This window comes from Numida meleagris, chromosome 1 (assembly GCF_002078875.1).
Source record: "Numida meleagris isolate 19003 breed g44 Domestic line chromosome 1, NumMel1.0, whole genome shotgun sequence".
Lineage (NCBI taxonomy): Eukaryota > Metazoa > Chordata > Aves > Galliformes > Numididae > Numida > Numida meleagris.
This window is the reverse complement of record NC_034409.1, coordinates 151599386-151624460: the sequence shown is the minus strand read 5'-3', so window position 1 is coordinate 151624460 and position 25075 is coordinate 151599386. Positions and strand designations below refer to the sequence as shown.

Here is a 25075-nt window from a genome sequence, read left to right as displayed (position 1 = left end):
TTACAGTGCTTATAACATGTTTTATTCAATTCACATAGAAAAGCATGCAGTATTAATGTAAAATGGTACAGTATTAATGTAAAATGTTCAGTGCACATTAGATAAACAAGTCATTAGCATACAAACCCATTTTTATGGTCTACGCAGGCATACTGAACACATTTAGAATAACAACACTTTTTAGGAACTAAATTAAAAATTGTGCTTAACTTCAAAAAATACAAGCCACATTTGCAGTGTTAAAGAAGCGATGTTTTCTAACTGAACTAGTGTAACCCTGAAAAGAAAGAGGCTGCTACCTTATACCTACTTAAAACAAGAGTTTTGGTACAGTACAGTGCCATGAAACAATCTAAGCAGCAAGATTTCCTCTTGGAGGCAAGTTTTATGGCAAAACTGACATTGTTTTATAGCAATTTCATGAATCCATAGGATATATAGCCAGTAGCTGCCTTGCACGCACAAAATGTAATCTTTAGGAAAGGAAAATGTAACCTTTAAAGCAAGTTCTTACATAAATGACTGATTTGACAAGACCACTTAAAACCGTCCTGCTCAAGGGAGCCATTCACTGTGCTAGCAACTGGAAGACCATGAAACCTGAAAAGTTAGAAGGAGAAAAAAACCCCACACCATAAAAATTCCAAGTAAACAAAATGTCCAGCCACAGAAGAGAATCTGGAACGGTTCCTCCCTAGGAAAGAGCTAGTAATGGACAAGGGAATGTTCAGTTTTCACTTATTCAGAAGAAAGCAGGTTCAGACTGCATGGAAATCATTTAAAAAAAGGAATTTCACTTGGTAAGTACTAAACATTTGCAGACTGATGACTGAGCCACATTTGATTTCCACATAGAATCAGTTTTTGGTAGTTTTTGATGGACTAGCACTGGAAAGACTGCTTTGAATTTTCCTCTTGGTTGACTGACTGACATTTTTATTTTTCTTTTCAGCGATAAAGGAAGGCACCCAAGGAGGATTAAGTTGATTGTGCAGGTCAGATGACATCTTTAAAAAGCATGACCCGAACTTTTGTTCCTCAAACAGCCTCTGTGAGTTACTGAATAGCAGACTCTGGGAAAACTCTCTTTGAAATAAACAGTTTGGAGGTTTGATTTCACTAGCTACTACATTTTGGCCTGTAAACAGGGGAAAGTGGTCATTCATATCTAGTCCAGATGGGGATAGGATGGAAAACATGGCAGGTTTCCATCCAGTTCTGTCAACTGATAGATCGCTCGTTTCTGAGCACTTCATACTCTGTTCCTCATTCATCCCTTCCAGTTTCTTCTCGGTTTCATCCAGAAGTTTAGAGCCCTCTGTTGACTTTGAAGAATTATCAAGATCAGAGGACTTAAAATTATAGCATGGACTCTTGCTATTGTCTGATTCAGACATCATTGAGTCCAACTCAGAAATTTTATCAAGGTAGGCAGCATCCATAGATGCCTCACTAGAGGTTCTTGTGCGATTCATTTCAGAAGAGCAGAGAGTATGTAACCTTTTAGGCAAGCATGAACTTGTTTTATCACTGGACTTTGCTGCTGTTTCATCTGACTGACAAGCTACTGAATTTTGTGCTGATTCATCAAAATCTAAGTTCTCTGTGAAGCTAGTTGGGCCAGTGCCCCAAAAATCTGGTTTTCCCACAGAAAAGCAATTTAGCTTCTTTTCACTGCTTGTACTATGCTCTCGAGAATCTTTGCTGCAGTCATCTGAAGTGTCACAGAACTCTTCAAATTTCAGTTTTCTCAAGAATGTTGATGTTTTCTCTGTGTTTTCCTTTCCATCAGGAGTGTTCAACTGAAGGCGACTAAGAGACAGAAAAGGAGTGCATGGTGCTGGAAGATCATAAAGTTCTTCATCCTTATATGGGGTACATTCCTCAATTTTATTCCACTGCTGTTCTAAGCAAGTATCCATACTTGTAGTATTTTCATCCAGATGGACTCCCTGACATCCTGGAAATAATTCTTTCTTTGGGACACACTGGGTGTTCGAACCATTTGAACCATCCTGACTCAAAGAGCTTGAGCATGTTCCACTATCTGCCAGCTGTTCAAGACTGTCAGGACTTTGAATGGTGGTCACAGCTTTCTTCTCCTCAACCTGGGTTTTCAAACATGTAGTATCTTCACTGCTCTCAGTTCCTTTAGCATCTGCAGAAAGTGCTTGCTCACTACCAGCACTTATGGTCTGAGTTCCTTCACCTGCACTTTTCAGCTGTAAAAGCTGACACTCCATTTCCTCTATATACTTATCACTTCTTTCCAGTGCCTTTTTTAGACGGTTCATTTCACGTTCGCTTTGTTCCACTTTGGACTGAAGCGCAGCTATGGTAAACCTACCAAATCTGCAAGAAAAAGAAAAAGGAAGAATTAAGCTGGAAAAAGACATGGTGCTTTTCTATTGTCTTAATTTGAAAACAAAAGCGATAGTTTCAGTTGTCAGCTAATTGCAAAACCAAATAAATATATAAATAAAGTGGCGTATGTTATGTATACGTTGCAGTGAATGCCTGAGAAGCCAGAATTAAACTATTAGTGGTAGTAAGGCAATAACAAGCAGATTACCCTTCCAGGGGCTGGTTCCATCAATTCAACTCAAATATGCATGAAGAATTATCCCCTAAAACAATGGCAAAGATTTATGATAACATTTGAACAGTGGTCCACATCTTGAAATATTTACATTCAATCATTTTCCTGCAGTACGGCAGTGTTTTACAATACAATTCCTACACAATGTCACCTTGTCAAATACAAAATGCCGATATAAAATTCAGAAATTGCACTATTCCTTTGAGGTGGTTTAAATACTTATGCAGAACATTTCAATTACGTTCTTGTTAGATATACAGCTTTTCCACAGCCATCGCATGGATGGTACTTCTGCTTACGTCAGAGCTATTTTGTTTTTCCTTCTTTTCTGAGTTTTACAACTGGAACAATCTAATTCCTTCCTCAACTCCAGTACAAAAAAAGTGCCACTTGCGGTTTGTTAGAACTGTGTGTTTGTGGGGCTTCCAGCTTGAGCACGTTTTGAGCTGCAAGGATACAGACTTACCTTCCCCCCCCCCATCCTCCACCAGCTTTCAAGACTGACCTTCCCCAGAGGGCAGGTGAAGGTTTCAGCTATATGCCCTGACTAATTCTAACCTGTCACTGACAGGTGGGCACCAGGGAATTTCCTGCTCCATCCAAGACTTTCAATTTACCGTAAGGTAAAACAATTAAAGTTCTGGTATTATTAGGAAGGTGGAAAGGACCTGCAGCCACCCTAAAACTCTGCCACACATGGTTTTATATCACAAATAAATGACAATTCTCTATTTGGGCTTATCATTCACTTTCCACCTTGCAGATCCATGTTACAGCACTTTATATTCACTATTCCAGCACAAAGACCGCTTCCTCTCCATTTCTTTGTCTGTCTATACCTCTTTTGGAATCATACAGTCACAGGGAATTCCCACTCCATTTTCCCCACAAACTTCCTAATTCCACATTCTTACCCTTTCATAAAATGCTCCCACTGTAATTTTTAGACCAACAAGGTCTGAAGGAGGCACATCTGTGGCCCATGATTATGCTGGTGAAATATCCGTAAATCCTAGCATGCATTTCCAGCAAGGAACCAAACTCAACACAAAGCAGCAGGAGACTGCTCTATGCTGACAACTGCAATGTGGTCACGTTAGAAGTGGGAGAAAGGAATAAGGGGCATCACAAGCCCTGAACAAGCTGGGCGCGAGTGATCAGATGTATTATTTCACTGTTCAGTTACATCTGCATATTTAAAGGACTTAGTGGTAGTAAAGATGCATACCACGGGCTACATAACTTCTTTCACAGAATTGCTACTAGACCACTTTTAAAATCAGATCAATCTAAATTCCACACATTTTGATATTACTGACTACTGTGTAGATATAAAAGTGTAAGGTAGCAGTTCACTATTTAGAATAAGAATGTTAACGCAGTAAGAATTTTCCTGCCAAAGAAGCTTGCTTGATGAGAACTCTATCAAGGCACGTTACCACAAATTAGCTCTAGTCAATTACCACTGTCTTCACAAAAATTAAAGTAGCCCATCTCTCTTTTGCTCATTCTATCTGTAACAAGTTTTCTGATTTATCTGTAGAGGTTCTGATTTCATTCAACAGGGAAATGGAAGAAAAATGGTACAAGACTTCCTCCTTTCCCCATACGAAATCAGATAAAAACAGAATCACAGAGAGTTCAGCAATGTTTCACTTATACTCTCAGGTGATGAGGAGGTTACAATGAAATAAGCATCCTCACATGCAACACATTTTGGTTTACTTCCCCCTTCAGTGAAAAGAACTCAGATTTTGGTTTAAAGTATTGAGGTAGCCTCTACAGCATGGCAGAGGCTGAGTAAGATCCAGAAATATTTATTCTGCCTTTCCCTAACAGACTTTCTCATGCAGCCTTACAGAAATAAACTCCATATACTGCTTAATAAAGGATATAAAAATACATAATTAGTTTAAGAGCCAAGTGAGAGACAGAGAAAAATTATCATGCAGAATAAGCAGGATTTTCTGGGATCTGCTGTAACACATACTTTGGCATAAAAATTAAACATGTTTACACTTATATGCATACCTGGCAACTCCTTTTTAATGGAAGAATGGTGTAATATGTTTATTTAATGCAAACAGCATTAGTGACAGCCTGAGATTTGCTTATGAAGAGGAAGCTCTGTATTCTCAAGTGCAACTTTTATAACAAGTGTCTTCAGGTTAAAAAAAATACAGTATGCTGTTCAAAGCCAAATAGCATCACTAATATGTTAATTGTTGTAGAGGGATGTGCTTGAGAATTTTGGTTTTAACAAATGGAGCATCTGACATACTGAATACAAACCTCTGCAGTTAAAAACCAAAGCAGTAGATGCCTTCTTGCTCTGCTTAGAGACTTGAACGCATTTATTTCCCAAATTTTTCAAGGACACGGATTTTTACGAGGCACATTACAATGCACCAATTTAAACCAACTGCTCCAGACCAGAGGGTGACAGAGGTGTTCTGATAACTGATCCAGCAGGGTGGCTCACAGCTTAGAAGACACATTTTGCCTAAAGAAGCCAGAATCCTCCCCATCCCCTTAATTCAACTACTCTAAGCAATTTCCTCTTCTCTTCCCCTCAGATGTACACTGAGCTGTGCCATAGTCCAAGCTATACCTGGGTATTAATAACAAAATACAGAACAGCTGCATGAAAATAAACTAAAATTTGGCCTGACAGCTTAGATAAACTATGTTCCCCAAAGGTATCTGAATCATTTCACACTTGGGAACAAGATAAGACATCCATCAGTAGAAGTCCAGGTATTCAACACACATGACAATGAGCCCTTTTCATGTTCTCCTGCATGGACCAAGCATTTTCAGAGCTGGGGGCCTGTTCTTTAGCTATATCTATTAAACAGTCCATTTGTATCTCACTACTTTTGTTTCAAGCACATCTTTTCTATAAAAAACTGGAAGACCAGAAAAGCTAGTGGTCATTCAGTGCAAATAAAGACATTTCAGTAGGAATTCAGACCCTCCAACATAGGCACCTAGTGATATTTTAAACGGCCAAAGGTCTTTTAAGTAACTGCTGGCCTCCAGTTATCTCTCTGGAAGGACAGACATTTTCTATAGGTCCTGTATCACAACTGCCAGCCATGGATACACATATTAGAGATCTTTAGTGTTTGAGGTAGCATTGGATGTCTAGACGAGCACCTAAGCCCCGTATTTCAGGATCTTTCCTCAGAGTCTTGCCTTAGAAGTATTTTAACTTGACACCATCAGTAAGAAAGTTAGCAGTTTGCTCATCTACAGTGAACAAGACATAACTTGCAACATTATTACAATGTTTGAGCAATTGTCCTTCATTATCCCAAAGCTGCTTCCCTTTATTATGTTTGAATGCTCCTGAAGATATCCATTTAGGAACAGTTTGCAAACTTCAGTAGTCTCTCTCCTTATGAAAGATAAAACTTCTTCAGTTGTTTCTTCTCTCCTTATCTATAAGTTTTGTGAATTCATCTTTAGGGCTTTATTTTCACATATCAGTGACCACTGACCATTGCAGGCCTGTCCAGTTAAGCCCTTAACCTCATATGAATCCACTTTGAACCCACACAGCTTCCTAGACACTTTTTTTTTGTACAGTAAGCAACTGCAGCAAACACAGTTTTCCTATGCAATCATATACAAAAGACTGGGACTGCATTGATACCATGGCAGATGACTCTCCTAATCACCTAATGGTCCAAACAGGGGAATGCTCTGAGGCTCAGAAACATGAACATAATCCATCCTCCAAGAGCAACAAAGGCTAGGAAGTGGGTAGTTACAATATACAGTCAAGGCCTGTCACAGATTGACATTCGGGCAATATCAGAGCGCACATCTATAGCCAGTCCCATCATCTCCTTCCCTAAGGAAGCATGAGGAAGACTTGCTATAGCTTACTTCCTAAGCTTGTACAAGAATAAGTTCTTTGAAAACTGCCACTCCTCTGGGACAGGCAGCTTGCTGGGAGATAGAGAAAGTAGCCCAGCTTTCTATTCAAGAAGACAGCTGCACCCCGGATACAGGTTACTAGAAGCCTATTGGTAGGCTCAGTTACATACAAGCTGAATTGAATAGCCTGGCGAAAGTGGAAATATTCAAACTGAGTAAAAAGTGAATGATACACACAATGACCTAAAAAGTCAAAAGCATTAGATTTCAGTGTGCAGATACCCAAAGTCACAAACCTAAACAAGACAAACAATAAAACTGTGTTTTTTTTTTTTTTTTTAAAAAAAACAAACCAAACAGAACAAAACAAAACAAAGAAAACCAACAGAAACGCAACAATTTGCAGCGTGTTTTTCATACTGGGATTTTAACTGGCAGAAGAAATTAAATATTTAGGAAAAAGAATCCTAGGAAGCCTAAGAGTCTGATACAAGCTAATTTGAATCTAACCATTCATAAAATGCACTGTACCCTGGAGCAGATGGACTCACTAGTTATTTTCCTTCAGGTAAAAAGCAAACATTCCTTTGCCAAAAATGCTTTTAGATTTCACTGTGCTTTGCCAATTGACCTAAGAGTCTTCTATTTTAAGTAGAGTTGGAAGTAGTAGGGCTTCATCATCCTGCAAACTTAAGTTTTAGTTTTCCTATTCTACACCACTTTGTACCAGAAAAACAAGTGACAAAAAATCCCTGGGAGAAAGAACAAGTAAAGAGCAAGCAAGCAACCACCAAGCACTCTGATCTGGCTGAGAAATGGGAGACTAACAGAGGTCTCTGATGAGAATCAGACCAAGAAACTTATCTCTATTTGCTTTTCAAGTTTTATATCCCAGCTATATAATGGTTTGGTGAAAGTCTCTGCCTTCCCAACTGTTTCACTCAAAAATTAAATTCTGGGTCTCAGACTCTATTAGCAAAAATGTTTTAGAATCGGAAAACAAAACAAAAAACATTGAATCAATAAGCATAATCAAAAATTTTGTAAAAATCTATCACTGCTGTTATTTTTCAGTAGGTTTTAATGGATATGATCAAAGAAAAAACAACTCAAGATTATGATAAAAGGAAAGATTTCTACTGATCACTGAAGAAAGCTAACCATATTTTCCCTATGATGTCAGATGTAGAGCTCACGTTACAAAGGGATCATTCATTTGCTATCAGTGTTTCCTTTGCTGTAAAGCAAAGCCTGTTAAAATGATTTTAGTTGTGATACTTAGCTTCAGCATTATTAAGCTGTATTACATCTGGGTCAAGGGGACCGAACAATGACAGATCCTTTCCAAAACAATTAGATTCAAGTTTTAGTTAGTTAGTTAGCTAGTTGTTTAAGCGTGAATCCATATATAGCAATTCAATGCTCACTAAGAAATACAACAAATGAAAGAACGGCCGTGACATGAAATAGTAATTACCTAATTTAGAAGCTGTTTTGAATTGTTCTAGAGCCCCGTTCAGAAACTTTTCCCAAAACTTACCACCTGAACAACTGTGAATAAAATATACCAAAAACAACTGCATTAGCAAAACAGTGTACCTGCATAAAAACAGTTGAACTACAGTGATGCTGTTGGGTTCTTGTGTTAATACTTTAAGTTCTGATTTCATAAGCAACGTAAGTTATTGCAACCACTGTTCAGCATATAAAGCTTAGTTTAAAGACCTCAATATTGGGTATCAAAGTTCACCCTTACGTCTGGTCTCAATACTGACTATACTAATGACCACAAGGATCAAAGAGAGCTCACTTGTCTGCTAGCAACACAAAGATGGTAGAGACTTCCTGCCACGGGACTGGAATTCAAAGTGATTACTTGAAGTTTGACATAAACATCAAAACATCCACCTGAGGAAAGCCAATAAGTGGGTCAAGTCCCACACTCTGCAGCAGAAATACAACATGAGGTAGCAGTATAACTTTTTCAGCAGCTGTTTAGCAGAACCAGTACTAGCTGCTCATGCTAGAAGTGTCAGATAAAATGAAGTAATAAAAACAGTACTGCAAGATGAAAGAATGTTGCGTCAGGGCAAGAGTTCTGCTCTACTCAGTGCTACTGAGGCCTAATTTAGAATCTTGTATCCAGCTCTAAGCATCATAGCTTCTGAAAACCACAGACAATAGAGTAAAGCAACACCATCTAAAACAGATGCTTACTTTTCCTCCTAAGTCACACATTTTTTTTCCTTGAATATACTTAAATCCTTGCAGTAAACCACCTAGGTCAAAATGAAACCAAAGTAGAAGATAACAGAAGTAGGGTACAGACTTGCAACTGTTTATACTTTTGAAGTGTTTGAACTGTTCCTGAGTGGGTTTAAGTTTGGCCCCAACTTCCAGGCTTATTATCAGCAGAAGATCACTCCTAACATACAGGTAGGATGTGACTATTTGTTAGGGAGGTGAAAAAGAGTTCTAACAGAGACATGAACAGGCAAATCCAGCTGACATCTGGGTTGTGAAAGAGGCCTCCTCTGTCCAGTTTATAGTAACATTTGGCTATACCTGTGCTTCCAAAGAGGAAAGTCACCAGCTATTCTTATAGGCTGTGTGGACAAAAGATGATAAAGCAACCAGTCTGCAACAGTCTTGCTCTTCCTCCCTTGATATCTCATCTTTCTGACAAATAGGATGGTAAAACACAAACAAGTTAGAAGAACAGAAATTCTTTCCAGTGGGGAGTTTATCTGACCTTAAACAGAAGAAAGGTAAATGATTTGGTCTCTTCCAGCTCTTCTTCTCTAGGATTTCTTTACTGACATTGTTGCATCTGTCTACAAGTCTGCCATCTCATCAACTTCCTCTTAAATCTTACAGGAAAAAGATATTTCTTGCCATTAAATTCCTTTTCACTGCCAAGACCTTTAATAGTGCGCTATCTCCTTTATTAGTGGGTACAAGAGCAAAGCGTACCTTTATACACTTACAGCATAAGGATCATGCATCTGCTTTCTTGGGGCCTTGAACAACTAATAGTTTGGCAAGGAAGCTTTCTATAAAGGAATAATTTCATCTTCCAGCAAGTTAGTTGTGAGCTAGAACAAATCCCAGAGAGCTCGTCTCTGACGTTATTCAGAAGGCCCCCTAGCCCCCTTTCCCAAAAGCACCATATAAACCTTTGACTAATGCTGCTCTTAGCTTTCAAAGACACAACCTTAAAAAATATGATTGCTTTGCTTCACAAAATACTTCCAAGGAGAGGGACCTCAGCACACAACTGTAATTGGTATGAAAAAGTTTTCTGCTGTTGGAAGTCATTGTTGTTAGTGTTTAACTGCTTAGGAGTATCAAGCAGACATGGGCTTTGGGAATGATGTCCTTATGCTGCAGAAGCCTGGTTCTATAGATCCTGTTCAGATAAAGGCTGTCAGGAACATTCCTTGAATGAGCAGCCTAAGTTCACAGAACAAACTTTGAAGGCAACAAAAAGAAAGAAAAAAAACCCAAACCAAACAAATACAAACAAGCAGAATCTTGGCTCACAGTAACAAACCTACTTTAACAAAAAGATGCCAGATTTAAATAAAATTTCTTAGTAACAAAAAATAAGTTAACTGTAGAATTCAAGTAATAGATCCAGCTCTTCAGTACAAAACAGACAAAACAAAACAACAGCATTTGTGGTCAGCACATATTCCTCTACTGCAGACTTGCTGCTATTCTGTAAGTTGCATTTGTCACCCAAGTCTATGAGGATGAAAACTCCACAGTCTACTTTGCGACACATATGTAATGCTATTTACACCGTCAGAGTTTTAGGTTCAAGTCCTACAACAGTTAAAGAGTCTATAAATAAAATATAGCAGCTTTTAAAATATTCACATACTTTTGGGGTGATCTACTATCAACTTCAGCTTTTAGTCGCAAATTCTCTCTTAAAAGGCTATTGTTCTCCATGCTCAGTTTCTTATTTGCCTAAGGAAAAGAAAAGGAAAAAAATAAGTATACAATAAAACAGAAATGACTTCTAATATTTATAGGACAAGCTGTTTCTGCTTTTTTTTAAAGGGACAGAACTAGAAATGTGAAAGCAGGAAACAGCCTTCAGACAGGGACACCACTTAAAAATCATCATGGGAAATGGCTTGCAAAACTGAATAGCGAACAGACATTTTTAATTTATATTCCCAAAATACACTGCAAGTGTCCTATCTAGGGAAATAAACACAGCTATGTTAGTTAGTACAGAAAGTCATTAAGGAGATGTACTAATGGCAATTCCATGTTTTTTTTCCACATGACTAAATACGTTAAGTGCATTAACATTACAATGTGCAGGTATCAGCAAAACTAATGTTGAACAGCTTCCTCCATCCCAAATTAGATTAAGATTACTTTGGGGTTTTTTTTTGGCTTCTTGTTTTTAAAGTAGTTATCCTATGGATGTAAATCCATTATGACAAGCTATTTGCAGCCTTTCTTTACTTTCTTCCAAGATCTTATGATTAAGACTCCTGACTCACAACTCTTCTCACTCCTTGAATTGAGGTCAATTCCTTCTTCTCAGTTCAGCAGACGCTCTTGTTAACAAGGTACCTCTTATAAAGAGAAGCTTTCCTGCTGCCGTGTTTCAGAACAATGAATGCCACCATCCTAACAAGTAGAAAGAACTCTTTGTACTTAATAGCCTCCTCAATCTCTGTATGTTGAAAACTGCACCAATCCAGGACCTGTAATTCATGGCCTCACTTAGACAATGCTTCCACTGAATACTTGAAGTATGATCTCAAGTTAGACCTGAAGAAGGAGCTAAGAAAATAGGCTCATGAATGAAATGTACTTCGTGGGAAGCATTAAACAGTGCAAGAGAGACAAAAAACCCTAAATGCTTGTACAAATATCCCCAGAAACCTCCTCAGGTAAGGCTAAGATAGAGGGGGATGTGGGGGCAGGAACGGAGGGGAAATAAACGTAACTTAAAAAAATCCTACAATATTCCCAGAGACAAAAAAAAAAAAAAGCAGAGATTTCCTGCACAGAAGGAATAGAAAGGGTGAGCCCAGAGCTTTGGTATCAGTGTGTCAACCACTCTATTGTGTATTAAAAAAATAAGAAAACAAAAAGCTATCCTGAAGGTAATGAATAAGAATCCAGGAGCATCAAACCATTTTATAACAAGGCCAAGACCTTTCTCTCCAGAGACACAGTTCTCTCACTGGCACAGTCAAATAGAAGGTGAACAACTTGTGTGGCGTTGCTATCTAGGGATCCAGCTAATCATGGCAAGGTAGAAGTGAATCTCCCTAGTCTCCTTCTTCTAGACGGTGCTCTAACCTCCAAGTCTGTAACCTGCAAGGCATATCCCCATGCAGCAGCACCTAGATTTGCGACTTCACATGACCTAAGTGAGTGTGCTTCATCTAATATTTCTATTACAAAGTTTCTATCGGCACTTTCAGATTTGCTATGGCTCTCTTCAAAGTTACAATGCCTACCCTGGGAGTCTCTGTCCTAGGACAATAAAGGATAACAGTGACTCATTTCCTCCCTCAGACTGGTTTAGAGGAGGACAGCAGTGGTATGTTCTGAGGGACTCCGTCTCAACTGAGAAGTGAGGTGTGTTTGAAGCTCCTGTGTCAGGTACTTTAGAGGATAAGGAAGTTTCTGGCTCCAGACTGATTTTATGTGGGAGAGGTCTCTGTTGTTCAGACTGGGCTTGGTCGGTGCACTCTTATTTCACAAGTCAAATGAGGTCAAAAAAAGAGCTAAGTGATATTTCCAGAATTGAGCAGCTACTGAACATGAAACAGACTGAAAGAAAGCGTCTGCATCAGAGGTTTGGACTTGGTCCCTAAAACCCATCTAAGCTGCTATTTGTATCTAATCCTTCACCAAAATCAGAAACTCCATAAAAACCTTGCATTGCTAAGGCTGAAGTTATGTTGGAGGAAAAAAGAACAACCAACGAACCAAAACAAACCACTGTTCCACCCCCAATCTCTGCTACATTCTGCTTTTATCTTATCTATGACAAAGAGTTATAAACCTCTGTCACCACACAAAAGATACATTACTTTTTAATGCTAAGGAAGAAAAAACAGTAGAACTCTCTGCTGTGAATACCTTTTAGCCAATCAGAAATTACTCTGAAGCTCCTGAAGTTTCCTCTCAGAAGGTCACCTGTGTCTCTGCCTGAAAAACTGAAGTCCAAGCCTAGCCAAACTATTGGAAAAGCTCATTTTGGAAACTCAAGTTTACTTTTTGGTCACATTTTTAGTGTTTAATATGCAAAGATTTTATCTAGTTTAGGCAGAGCCAGAATTTCCTTTAGCTTACAAAGACAGAAATCTAGAAGTGTAACAGAATGGTGTAACGTGTACCTTTGAGTTTGAAGGAGATGTAAAGTGTAAACACTACTAATTCTTAGAAAAGAAAAAGACTGTTCTTGAACATAGAACTTCAGTTTTGCAGGAAACAACACAGAATTGCTGGTAGAAAAAATATAGGTAGTATACTGAATAAATGCAAGTACAGATCTCTCTACCTTGCCCTTTGTCAATGGTTTCAAATTAACCTTGAAAATTCACTCTCAGTCAATGGTTGATGTGATTTTTCTTGTGCCCATCAATTTGGTACATTTTGCAAGACAGTTTTGTGAAAGTCCATCTAAATAAATCTATCTCCTGCACCCCTCCTTTTGCAATACCATTATTATATTACATTTGAGATGTATGAAAAAGATGCAGGCTTCCAGTAAAGGATCCTCTGGTTATAAAATGCTGAAGCTTGTCTATTTTCGGTCAACAGGTCAAGTTACTCTGTCTCAGCAAATTGTACCAAAAATATTGGCTAGCAAGAAGGGCAATAGTGCAAAATCTACCTCAGCCAACTGTACTGTGTTTAGCCATTGAATGTTGTAAAATAGATATATTATATAGATTATTGCAAGCCTGAAAAATCTGGCCATCAATACTGGTGACAAGCACTACTATAATCCAATTACCCAGTCATAGAGTGACAGAGTTGAGGAAGAGCCACACGTAAGGCTCACTAAAACAAGCAATAATATCTGACACTTGCAAATGCTGTATGGAAATACTATGATATATCAACAGCCACTGGAATTCAATTTTTTCCCCATTTTTTCCTGGATCTATGAAGTACCCAGAGGTCAGGCCTTGCTCTCACCCCTTTAACTAAGACGAAAATTGTACTTCAAGGTAGATGAAGAAATGTATTTATTACCTCTTTTAACTTTTCTACATTATCTATCACTTTTTCACATATATCATTGGCAGCTTTCAGCTTTTTGCTCCATTCTTCTGGGGTTTCTGGGCCACTAGTACTTGCTTCATCTGCTGATTGGCTGGTTTCTTCATTTTGGCAACGCAAAGCTGGTACTGTAGGATCCAGAAGAGATTTCAGTTGCGTCTGTAAATTGAGATTTCTGTCTCTCAGTTCTTCCACTTCTTTTTGCAGGGATTCTATTTCATCCTAAAGGTGTCAGAAATTCACAGGAATTAAAATATGTGAGATTAATTAAATAATGCTGGCAAGTTTCCACAGCACTAAAGAACCATTGGTTCTTTGGCGAGCCCAGACGCGTGCCTTCACTTATGCACCTAAGTACGCTTATGTATCATGCTCCAGGCAGGATTTTAATCAATTTGCACACTCAGGCATAGTGAAGGTTTTAGTGAAGGGAATCCCTTGACTACATAAAGGACCCTGAACAAACTGGTGGGCAGATCAAAAGCTTTGAAGCATTCAGCAACATTGATCTATTATTAGGGTGCTCTGTGGGAGGATTTCCTGTATGAAGAGTGTTCCTAAGGTCGTCCTATGCTGACTCATTTGCTGTTATTTGAGAACAATATGGGAGAGCCATTCTGAAACATTACATGTTCAGATGCTGAAAGTCTCAAGATTTAAAATGGACAGAACACTGCCTGGAAGAGGCTGCTCCAGCTGCACAGGAGTAGAAATATTTAAGGAAAGACTGAAAAACAAAGAACAAAGCCGTTAGCTGTATCAATCTGGAGCCATAGAGAAGAAAAAGCCTACTGTTAAAGGGATAAAAAGCATATAATTTATCCTGAATTTATCCTGAAAATGTCTTCTTTACTCTTTTCCAACTTAATACTTGCACTGCTCACGGTAAGATTTCTAAAGGAGGCCATGTTATGGCACTCACATAAATTAAAGACATATTTGCACAAATAACCACCATCTACCACCCTCTCCCCTCCTCCCTCCCCAAAGAAAAACCAAACAAAAAACCACCCAACAAAGAAATCCCAAATAAACAATAAAATCTCACAATCATTTTAAAATAGATTTTTCTTTTTTTTTTTGGAAGAGATTTATGTTATTCTATGCCCATCTGTGTGATTTTGGAGTTGACTTAAAAGAAACAAAGGAAACTCCCTTCTTGTGATTTGCCTATGAAAGAAGCTGAGCTCCGGGCCAACTTGTCATAAAGACTACCCCTGCATTAAGGATACATACAGTGTCCGTTTCCTTTCTCTCATTCTCCTTGCTATGAGACAGGTTTCCTTGAAAAATGTGCGATGTCTTCACACTGCTGCTACTAAGGAAACAATAACTGAGAAGATAAACTAAGCATATTCCTTATATATATATTCCTTATATACCTTTTAACCTCATTCCTAGAATATTTTTCCAGCAGGAGAGAAGAAGAATTTCCAAGCATTCATCCACTCTCACAAAACAATAAAGCAACAATAATGAAGTTAGCCTACACCAGAATATTCCGGGAGGGTTTATTCTTTAAAAAGAAGTTTAGTCTCCACAAGCAACAGGGAATCATTTCAGAAGATGTTTGTACCCAACATCCAATATGCATAAAGGAAATCCATACTATCATGGGGTTCAATTTCCACAGCCTCTGGCTGTCGTTGTCTACCTCTAGCTTAGACAGAATATCACCGTAACATCTGCAGGATCTATTCAACCACCAGCAAGTGCTCTCCCCTAGCCTCAGCCAGAAAGTGCAATTTTAATGCACCTGAGTTTCATGCAGATTCAATATATAGCATCGCTCGAATTATAAACATCGGGTCTCAAAGCGGGAAGACCAGTTGTATACAGTAATGTAACAGCTGCAGTTCATCTGGAAAGTCACAACACTCCCACGTGCTCACCTCATATTCTTTGTGGAGCAATTCAAGCCTTGTTTTACGTAGGTGCTTTCTAACTGTTGGACTAAATATAGGATCACTTTCACTCGTTCCTCCTAAAGCAGCACAGAAGAAAAAACACTATTATTATTTCTTTTTCAGTCAACACTAGCAACCCACCTTGCAGCGTTTTTCATATTATCAGCTACAAATACAGCTAATATTGGACCAATCTACTGTCATGGGAAACTACAACTTTTCATTTTCAGAACAGCTTAGACAGGGAATCTATTAGTGATGTTTAGAAGACAAAATCCTGTCTCACAGCAGGAAGACAACATTTGAATTTTTTCAACTTTGTATTACCCTTGACAGATTCATGTCTTATTTAAGACCACACTGTTAAAACAAATCTAAGGGAGGGTGTTGTGGTTTAACCAGAAGGCATCTAAGCACCACACCGGTGCTTGCTTACTTCTCCCACTGGGATGGAGAATCCGAAAAAAAAGGCAGAACTCATGGTTTGAGATAAAGAGTTTAATATGACAGGAAAGGAAGGGATAACAATAATAGTGATAAAAGAACACAGAAAACAAATTATTTACAATGCAATTGCTCACCACCAGCTGACTGATGCCCAGCCACACCCTGAACAGGGTTCCCCCTGTTCCAGTACAGCCTGGATCAGCCCACGACAAATAGTAGGGCTGTGTTTCCACCCCAGGGGCAGTTGATTCCAGTTGTACTGAATGACCCTCCAAGCAAAAGCAAACTGGGGCCTGCACTCTGCTGCCAAAGGAATTGAGAAAAACACACTGGCAATATCAGTTGTGGCATACCACTTGGCTGCCTTTGATTCCAGTTCATATTGCAGCTCCAGCATGTCTGGCACATCAGCGGTGGCATGACTTCATTCAGGCCATGATAGTCCACTGTCAGCCTCCACTCTCCATTGGATTTCTGCAGTTGCCATATGGGACTACTGAAGGGGGAACGAGTCTGGCTGGTGACTGCTTGGCTCTCCAGTCGATTAATCGGCTGATGAATGGAAATCTGGGAGTCATCTTTCTTAAACAGCTGACAGGAGTCACCTCCAGAGGATGAGGGCTTGTTCCCCTTTTCCAATTGTTTTGTCAATGTCCCCTTCCCTTGAGAAAGATCTCAGATGCCTGGCTTCACTGCCCACTAAATCCAGATGACTGGCCCCATTATCCCAGCCTCAGAGCAGACAGGTGACAGTGTGCTCACCTTGATCACAGCTGAAATCTTTTCACATAGCTCATGTAGGGGTAGCCATTTGGTGGTTCCTGTCTCATTTATAACCTCTGCCTTTTCCTCTTCCTGTTCTTGTGGTGGCTCTGCTTCACAGTAGCCTGTCTTATCCGCTTCCTCTTCTTAGTAGGAGTTTCTTCCTTACTAAATGAGCTGACTTCAGCATCCATTGTTTTGTCTTGTCTGATACCTACATGGGTTGGTTTTCCAGGTCAGCTGCATGACCTGTATGCAGCAGGGGTTAGAGCAGTGTTTAGTGCAGCTTGGTAGGCATAGACTCAGACCCTGCACGTTGCAGTGATTTATGTCTCTTTGGAATTGCCAGAGTGATAGCACACCTTTTTCAGGATCCTGTACTTGATTGAGGATAACATTCCAAAACACTGGAGGCGCCCACCATTCTAGGTGCCTGCCCACACCATCCTAGACTCATAACTATTCTTCCCAGGGGCAGATCCCTGGGAGATATTTGTAAATAGTTGTTTAACCTTAAACAAGACGTGGAACACAATCAGGAGACAAAGCAATAGGAACGTGCTGGTCTGAACATTCCAAGAATATTCAAGATTCTCAAGAGCTACTGTAACCATCCTGGAAGAGAAGAAGAAAGGGAGGGGTAAAGGAACAGAGGAAACCGTCGCTCTTACCTCCCCCATGGACTGTCTCTCTAAGAAGTAATTGTTAATAGGTTCTGAGAGATGGTTCCTGAAATATGGAGATGGCGGCAATGCTGACTACAAAAACCAGATTAGTCTCACAACTGGTAATTTTGTCAGAGCATAAGCCATAGGTATATGTACAATACAGCAAAATGATAACCTTAATCCAGCCCCCAAAGATGGTAAAAAGTGCAAGAGCTTCACATACAGCAAGTAAGGTGCTATACAACAGAACCCTAAGATCAGGAAAATCAATATTGTGACAAATCTGTGTTGAAATGCTCCAGTCAGATCTATTGTTATTTCAACCCTTTGAGCCCCACACTGGGCACCAAAAGGACTGTTGTAGTTTAACCCAGCAGGCAGCTCAGCACCATGCAGCTGTTCACTCACTCTCCAGCTCTCAGAGGGATGGGAGAGCGAATGAAAAAAAGAAAAAGAAACCTGTGGATTGAGGTAAAGACCCTTAAACAGGATAGAAAACAAAGAGAAAATAATAATAAAATAACAGCAATAATAAAAGAATATATAAAAACAAGTGATGCACAACACAACTGCTCACCACCCACCAACTAATAACCAGCCAATTCCCAAGCACAGGCAGTCCCCGCCCAGGGCAACCCAGTTTTATTGTTCAGTATGATGTCATATGGTACGGGATATCCCTTCAGCCAGTTTAGGTCAGCTGTCCTGGCTCTGTCCTCTCTCAACTCCTTGTGCACTCCCAGCTTCTCACTGTTGAGGCAGCACAAGAAGCTGAAAAGTCTTTGAGTTAGTATACTATTCAGCAACAACTAAAACATTACTATGTTATCAATATCATTCTCACCCCAAATCAACAACACAGCACTACGTCAGCAACTAGGAAGAAAGTGAACTGTATCCTGGCAAAAACAGGACAGAAAGGAAAAAAGTACACAATAAAAACCAACACAAATACATCAGTTTAGCATACAACAGCATATGTTTCTAAAGGCTACGTGTATATTTTTTCTATTAGAAACAAATAGCAACGTTGGTATTTTATGTCAAGAAAAGATTCCAGTATTTCTCAGCCCTGAGGAAGTTCGTATCCTCATTCAAGTTTCGTAGCCTTGTCTTTCATAAGCACCTTCGACATTTTCTTAAAAATAAAGCAAAAAAGACATGGTAAACAAAACCACAAAATCAACTAACAGTTAAAAAGAACACATACTCTTTTATGACTGTGGATTTAAGGACGCTATTTCTCAGCTAGATGCTATCCTCTTAGGTCAAACTGCAACACATCGGTAAGATATTTGAAGTGAGATTCATTTTATCCAGTTAAAGTCATTGTTCAACCCAAGATTACAAAAAAAAAAAAAGAAAACAAACTGCAGTGGTGGGGTGCATTCTGCCATTGAATAATCAAGTCATTATTATACACAGTCTATGGCATTTTTTATCTTACAGTTATTATGCATGCTTCCAAATAGATCACGCTTAGTTGGAAAAAGTATCCAGACATCTTTGGACCCGAAAGAACCTCCTCCAGCAGTAAACATTAAAAAGTTATTTCAAAGCCTCAAGTTGTCCTTACCTATAATTTCCTTGCAAGGATTTTCAGGTGTGATGGGAATCCTGCAAGCTGGACACTGATTATTATTCTTCAACCAGACTTCAATACAAATGGAACAGAAGACATGGTTGTTGACACAGATTACTGGGTGACGGACCTTTGAGCATCAACAAGGAGGAGGAGAAGAGGGGGAAAAGAAAAAAAACAAAAAAAACCAGAAAGATGCCATTAATACTTAAAAACACTTTCAGATAATAGAACATAAAAATATACTACCCCAATCTCTCAAAGCAAGACTAGTCTTCAAGAGGAAAGTGACACTGCTGTTTCACGTGACTAGGAGTGGTTTCCTGACTTACAGCACCAAATTTCCCTATAATTGGTGGCACTACAGCTACAACCATCTTTGCAAAATTAGAGATCCTCAATCCTGTGAGCTCATTAATACACAGTGTGAAAGCCATCTCCAAGAAGAGCAGCCAACCACACCAGTGAAATGAGTTCACATTCCTACACAGAGGGAGACTAAAACATGTACATTCACTCACTTCCAAAAGAAAGGGAATGAGAGCTCCTAGCAACAACCAAGGCTTTGCCTTGAGAGCTATCACTGAAATGACCAGCATTACCTATTATCTCCAGACTGTGTGTTATCAGCTTTATGAAAATATACTTTTAAAAATGATATGGGCCAAAAACCACAAGAGCAGAAATGTGAACCAACAGTCACTCAAGGAGCCTTTTGCAAGACATGTATTGCTACTAGTCATTAGAACAGAATGGGACAGCTTAAAGATCAAACACAGTTCCTCTCAAGAACCATCTCCCCTCCTGGCCAAAACAACAGAGTAAACAAACTTTTGCATTATTCTTGCATGTTATTTGGGGCCAGATGGGATCCACCTGAGGGTGCTGAGGGAGCCAGCAGAGGTGATTGCTAAGCTGCTTTCCACTATCTCTCAGTAGTCCTGGTCAAGCAGAAAAGCCCCAGATGGCTGGAGACTTGCAAATGCGATGCCCATCGTTAAGAAGACTGGTAAGGACAATCTGGGGAACTACCCTGTCAGCCCGACCTCATTGCCAGGGAAAGTTATGAAACAGATCATCTTGAGTGCAGCCACGCAGCAGGTGGGGGACAACCAGGGGATCAGGCCCAGCCAGCAAGGGTTCACGAATGGCAGCTCCTGCTTTACCAGCCTCACGTCCTTCTAGGTGACCTACAAGGTGGATGAGGGAAAGGCTGTTGATGTCTTTTACCTAGACTCTTGCAAAGCCTTCAAAGCCGTCTCCCACAGTATTCCCCTGGAGAAGCTGGCAGCCCACGGCTTCGATGGGTACACTCTTTGCTGGGTAAAAAATATGTCTCGATGTCTGGGGCCAGAAAGTGGTGATGAATGGAGCTAAAATCAGCTGGTAATCAGTCACAAGTGGTGTTCCCCAGGGTTCAATATTGGGGTCTACCCTGTTTAATGCCTTTATTGATGATTTGGATATGGGAATTGAGCGCACCCTCAGTAAACATGCAAATGATACCAAGCCAGGAGGCTGTGTTCATCTACCTGAAGGTAGGAAAGCCTACTGAAGGACCTGGACAGGTTGGATTGATGGGCTGAGGCCAATGGAATAAAGTTCATCAAGACCAAGTGCTGGGTCCTGAACTTTAGTCACAACAAATCCATGTGATGCTACAGGCTTGGAGTGAGTGGCTGGGAAGCCGCACAGTGGAAAAGGATCTGAGGGTGTTAGTTGAAGCTCGGATGAACATGAGCCAGCAGTGTGCTCAGGTGGTCAAGACAGCCAACATCATCCTGCCTTTTATCAGAAATAGCGTAGCCAGCAGGACCAGGGAGGTGATCGTCCCCCTGTACTCAGCACTGGTGAGGCCGCACCCCATTACTGTGTTCAGTTTTGGGCCCCTCACTACAACAAAGACATCAAGACTCTGGAGCATGTCCAGAGAAGGAAAACAAAGGTAGTTAAGGGTCTGGAGCACAACTCTTATGAGGAGCAGCCGAGGGAACTGAGGTTGTTTCCCCTGGAGGAGACTCAGGGGAGATCTTATCACACTCTACAACTCCCTGAAAGGAAGTTGTGGCAAGGTGGGGTCAGCCTCTTCTCCCACCTAACTAGTGATAGAACGAGAGGGAATGGCCTCAAGTTGCACGAGGAAAGGTTGAGATTGGATATTAAAAAGAAATTCTTCTTCAAAAGAGTAGTTAAGCATTGGAATAGGTTGCCCAGGGAGGTGGTAGAGTCACCGTTCCTGGTAGATGTAGTACTTGGAGACATGGTTTAGTAGGCAATACTGGTGGTAGGTGGATGGTTGGACTAGATGATCTTAGAGGTCTTTTCCAACCTTAATGGTTCAATGATTAACTATAAATCCTGTTTGAAAATAAGTATGGCACAGAGAGACTAAATACGATACAGAAGAAAATGACTTTTCCCTACACCTGTGCTTTACTGAGCCGCCTGCTGCAGTAATAAACTCTCAAGTCTCCTAAGACTTGACAATATCTGTGTTCAGGTTTTGTCAAAGTAATATTTGCTATTACTTCATCACTATCTTTGCCCAATAAACGTCTTCTGATACACAAGAGGTAGCAGCACCTACTACTTCTATCTGCTGCACTGCTCCTGTTAAGCACTTAGAAGACAAAGTTCAGGAGAATTCTTTCAGCTGCAAAGGGAGTCCTCATCAGCCTCAAGCTTCTCCTCATTCATTCTATTAGTAAAGTTGTCAAGCTAAGATGGAGAAATGAAATGTTGGCAGGGAAAATCAAGTAAGTGGAAAGCAGAACTAATAACCACTTTGGAAAACAGGTAAGAAATGTCCTGAAGTAATCGTACCTACACAATCAATGTTGCACAAGCTAGAAACCAAGTGTTTTACCACTCAGATACAACAGATCTGAAGTAAGAGCCAGATGTGTCAGCTCCTCCATTTTGCTTTCTATGCCTATAACACATTATAGGATTACTAGTAGTTTAAAAACTTCTGATATGACAGCCTAGGAGCCTCAGGACTGTCTATACACAAGCAGAAACTCAAGTTCCTGAAGGTGAGAGATTAAATGATTTCTGCAAGCATCTGCACATTTTCACCTCTAATTGAGGCTTTTTTTTGTGATTAATGTAAGCATTAGCATACTGATGCTTTGTAAACATTTAAATATTTCAATAATATAGATACGTAAGAAATACATCCTTGTCATTTACTGCCTTCTTAACCAGAAGAGCTTTCCACCAGCTAGAAGAAAAAAAAAAACCAACAACTTTTTCCTCTGGTTGGTCTTCTTTCTCATCCAGAAGTAGACGTCACATGAGCACAGATACATGGATAGTTACAATACACAGAAGAATAATATATAATAGTCTGAATAGGAGAACACATTTCAAGAGTGTAGGTCTCCTCCCAGGGGAGCAAGAGAACCTCAGTTACCCCAAACCTGACATGGATGTACTCTTCTTGCAAGTGAGTGTTGACTCTACAACTCTAGCAAAACAGAAGTCACAATTACTACTCTCTAGGGGACAGCGCTCCTGATTTATATGTTTACACATTTCATTTCAGGTTTATACTTGTATTAGCTCAGAATTGGCACAAAGCAATCCATGCAACAGCAGCAGGAGCTGCTGCTGAAATGTCATCAGGAAACACAAAGGCTGAGGGTGCCACTTCCCTTCACGAAGTCCCTGAGGCCGTGAGAAACTTGGGGGTGGGGGATCATGACACACATTACTAAAAAGCATTTTATTTGAACTACAGCACAGTTTCAGTTCCTTAACTGACTGCAACAGGTGGAAAGACTAGAGTTTATCTGCAAAGGCTTGATTAGCTTAGGAAAATTTGAGTATTGTCTTGTTTTTTTCCTTCCCACACAATGTGATTCTTACATGGATCAAAATCAAATCCCCTAAACATCTATCCCACCTTGAAGGCTCTTCTGGACCTTTAAGCAGCATTGACTGAGGAGCAGGCATATGGAAAATAAGCACACTGATACCAGAGAACGAACCCCTGGACATCCTCAGAGATTTCAGTGCACACAGAACCTCAAGCCTGAGGCCACGCAAATCATCACTGCTGAAATCAGCCTGATGAGACCTTCAGCCAATCTGCAACAAGTAAGCCAGAAGGCCTCATGCAGACAGCTTCTGATCGACTTGCCAATTACGAATATGAGAAGTTAGCCCAGACCTACCTTAAAAGAACACTGATTACAAAAGAGCAGTTAATTCTTGTTATAAATGTTTATTCACCCATCTTGCAAATATACTTTGTGCTACCAAAATCCACTGATCTTCTCCAACCACCAAAGAACTCTGCTTCATTAGATACATGTGGATGACAATACTGAAGGAATTTCTACTTAACATCCCTTTTTATCCCCTTACCACTATGCACAGCGAAGTTGCTGTTCTGCAGCCACTCCCCTTCAAGTTCTGCAGGTAGCAAGCGGTATGTTCTGACTGCAGGGTGGGCTTTACATTCCATTTGATACCCAAGTTACAAAATACTGAAGTATCACTACCTGTCAGCCCTCAGCTTCACCTTCTGCCCTACCCTACATCAATTCCCAGCCAATTCCAGAAGTGGTGAGGAAGAAAGAAGCAACGTCTCGAAATGAGCGAGTGGGTTTATAGCAAAATATGAATGAATACATAACACAATTTAAACATGTTTTGATTATGTTGGAAATCATCACAATTGGACTTCAAATCCTTTTCAAGAAACAACCACTCTTCATTACATACACAGCAAACTTGTGTTCTCCTCCCTTCGTATTAAAAGCACAAAAGGAGAAATAAGAGGACTGCATTCCTGCCTTGCTTGGCCTCCAATGAAAAGCCAAGAAATGAGCACATGTGGTTGCTAGAAGCAGCACTGTCAAGGTAGGACAGCTGAATAAAGGGAGATATCCAACTACTGCCACTACCAGTGCTATACCTGCTGCGTGCACCAAATGCACCCCTTCTTTGGTTACTGGGCGAGCAGAGCAGGCCTCAGAGGCACACCCACATGGGGCAGGAGGAAAGCAGGCGGTAAATTCTACAGTACAAATACAAAGGTTCTTTCTTCACTTGTGAGTGAAGATGTATTTTAAGAGGTTTGCTTTGGGATGCAAGGAAACATGAAAAAGAGAAATGGGGAGCGAGATAGGAATGTGCAAAGCAGTTAGTGACGGCAGCTGGCTCCGGGGGCTTTCAGAGCCAAACAGACCCAACAACTCTCCGCCGCCTGAGAGAGTTGAGAATGTGACAGAGACCCTCTCGGGTCAGAAAATCATAACCTTTTCTCCAAAAGCTGTAATTCTGCTGAACGCTTTCACCACGCCGGGCTCTACACTTCTTTGTTCCGCCTGGCCTCACAGCGCCCTCAGACACAACCCTGCCTAGCATCCTAAGACTGTTCCATCTCCCGCAGCTATCAGAAGACAAAACCTCAAAATCTTCACTCCGAAAGCACTGCGCCCGCGGTTCGGGTTTCAAGTGTGTGTGTGTGTGTGTAGGGGGAAGGGAGGGGGGGACGGCGACTCGGGGCCCGCGGCCCTCACGGCACCCAGGGACGTCCCGCGGGGCTCCCCCCACCCGCACGGTGCCAGCAGCCCCTCGGCGCGGGGGCCAGGACCCCTCCCACCCCCACAGGGGATCTCCTCTCTGTTCGCAGAGGGCACGGCGGGACCCCCGAGCAGCCGCGGGCCGGCCGCCTTCCTCCCCGTAGCCCAGCAGCGTGGGGGAGGAGAAGGCCGGGCAGCAGCCGCCACAGGGCCGTTACCTTCCCCAGGCAGATGTGGCAGGTGATGGGCAGCGTGAGGGACAGCGTGACGCTCGGGCCGTGCTGCGCCATCGCCGCGCCGTCCGCACGGAAGTCACGGAAGAGCGGGTGGGAGCAGCGCGCCGGCGGCCCCGCTACGGCAAGCCGGCGAGGCCAAGTGCCGCCCGGCGCTGGGGAGGGGGAATGTAGCGTAGCGCGGCG

General features: G+C 40.9%; 1 protein-coding gene across 1 annotated transcript; it reads right to left on the bottom strand.

The window, feature by feature from the left end:
- Positions 1-25075, bottom strand: RNF219 (ring finger protein 219). The gene is made up of 6 exons (XM_021416949.1): positions 24875-25075; positions 19117-19252; positions 15649-15740; positions 13730-13978; positions 10371-10459; positions 1-2352 (listed from the first exon to the last, which is right to left on the bottom strand). Exons 1-6 carry the CDS (start codon positions 24944-24946, stop codon positions 858-860), a joined length of 2133 nt encoding a protein of 710 aa, XP_021272624.1. The 5' UTR covers positions 24947-25075; the 3' UTR covers positions 1-857.

Bases quoted from the DNA above. Each gene is read 5' to 3' on its own strand.
- RNF219 (XM_021416949.1), bottom strand. From the start codon at position 24,946: ATGGCGCAGCACGGCCCGAGCGTCACGCTGTCCCTCACGCTGCCCATC. The intron at 10,460-13,729 runs GTAATAAATACA...TCTTTTCCTTAG, and splicing joins ATGTAGAAAAGTTAAAAGAG to GCAAATAAGAAACTGAGCAT. The intron at 2,353-10,370 runs GTATGTGAATAT...TTTTTCTTGCAG, and splicing joins GATAGTAGATCACCCCAAAA to ATTTGGTAGGTTTACCATAG.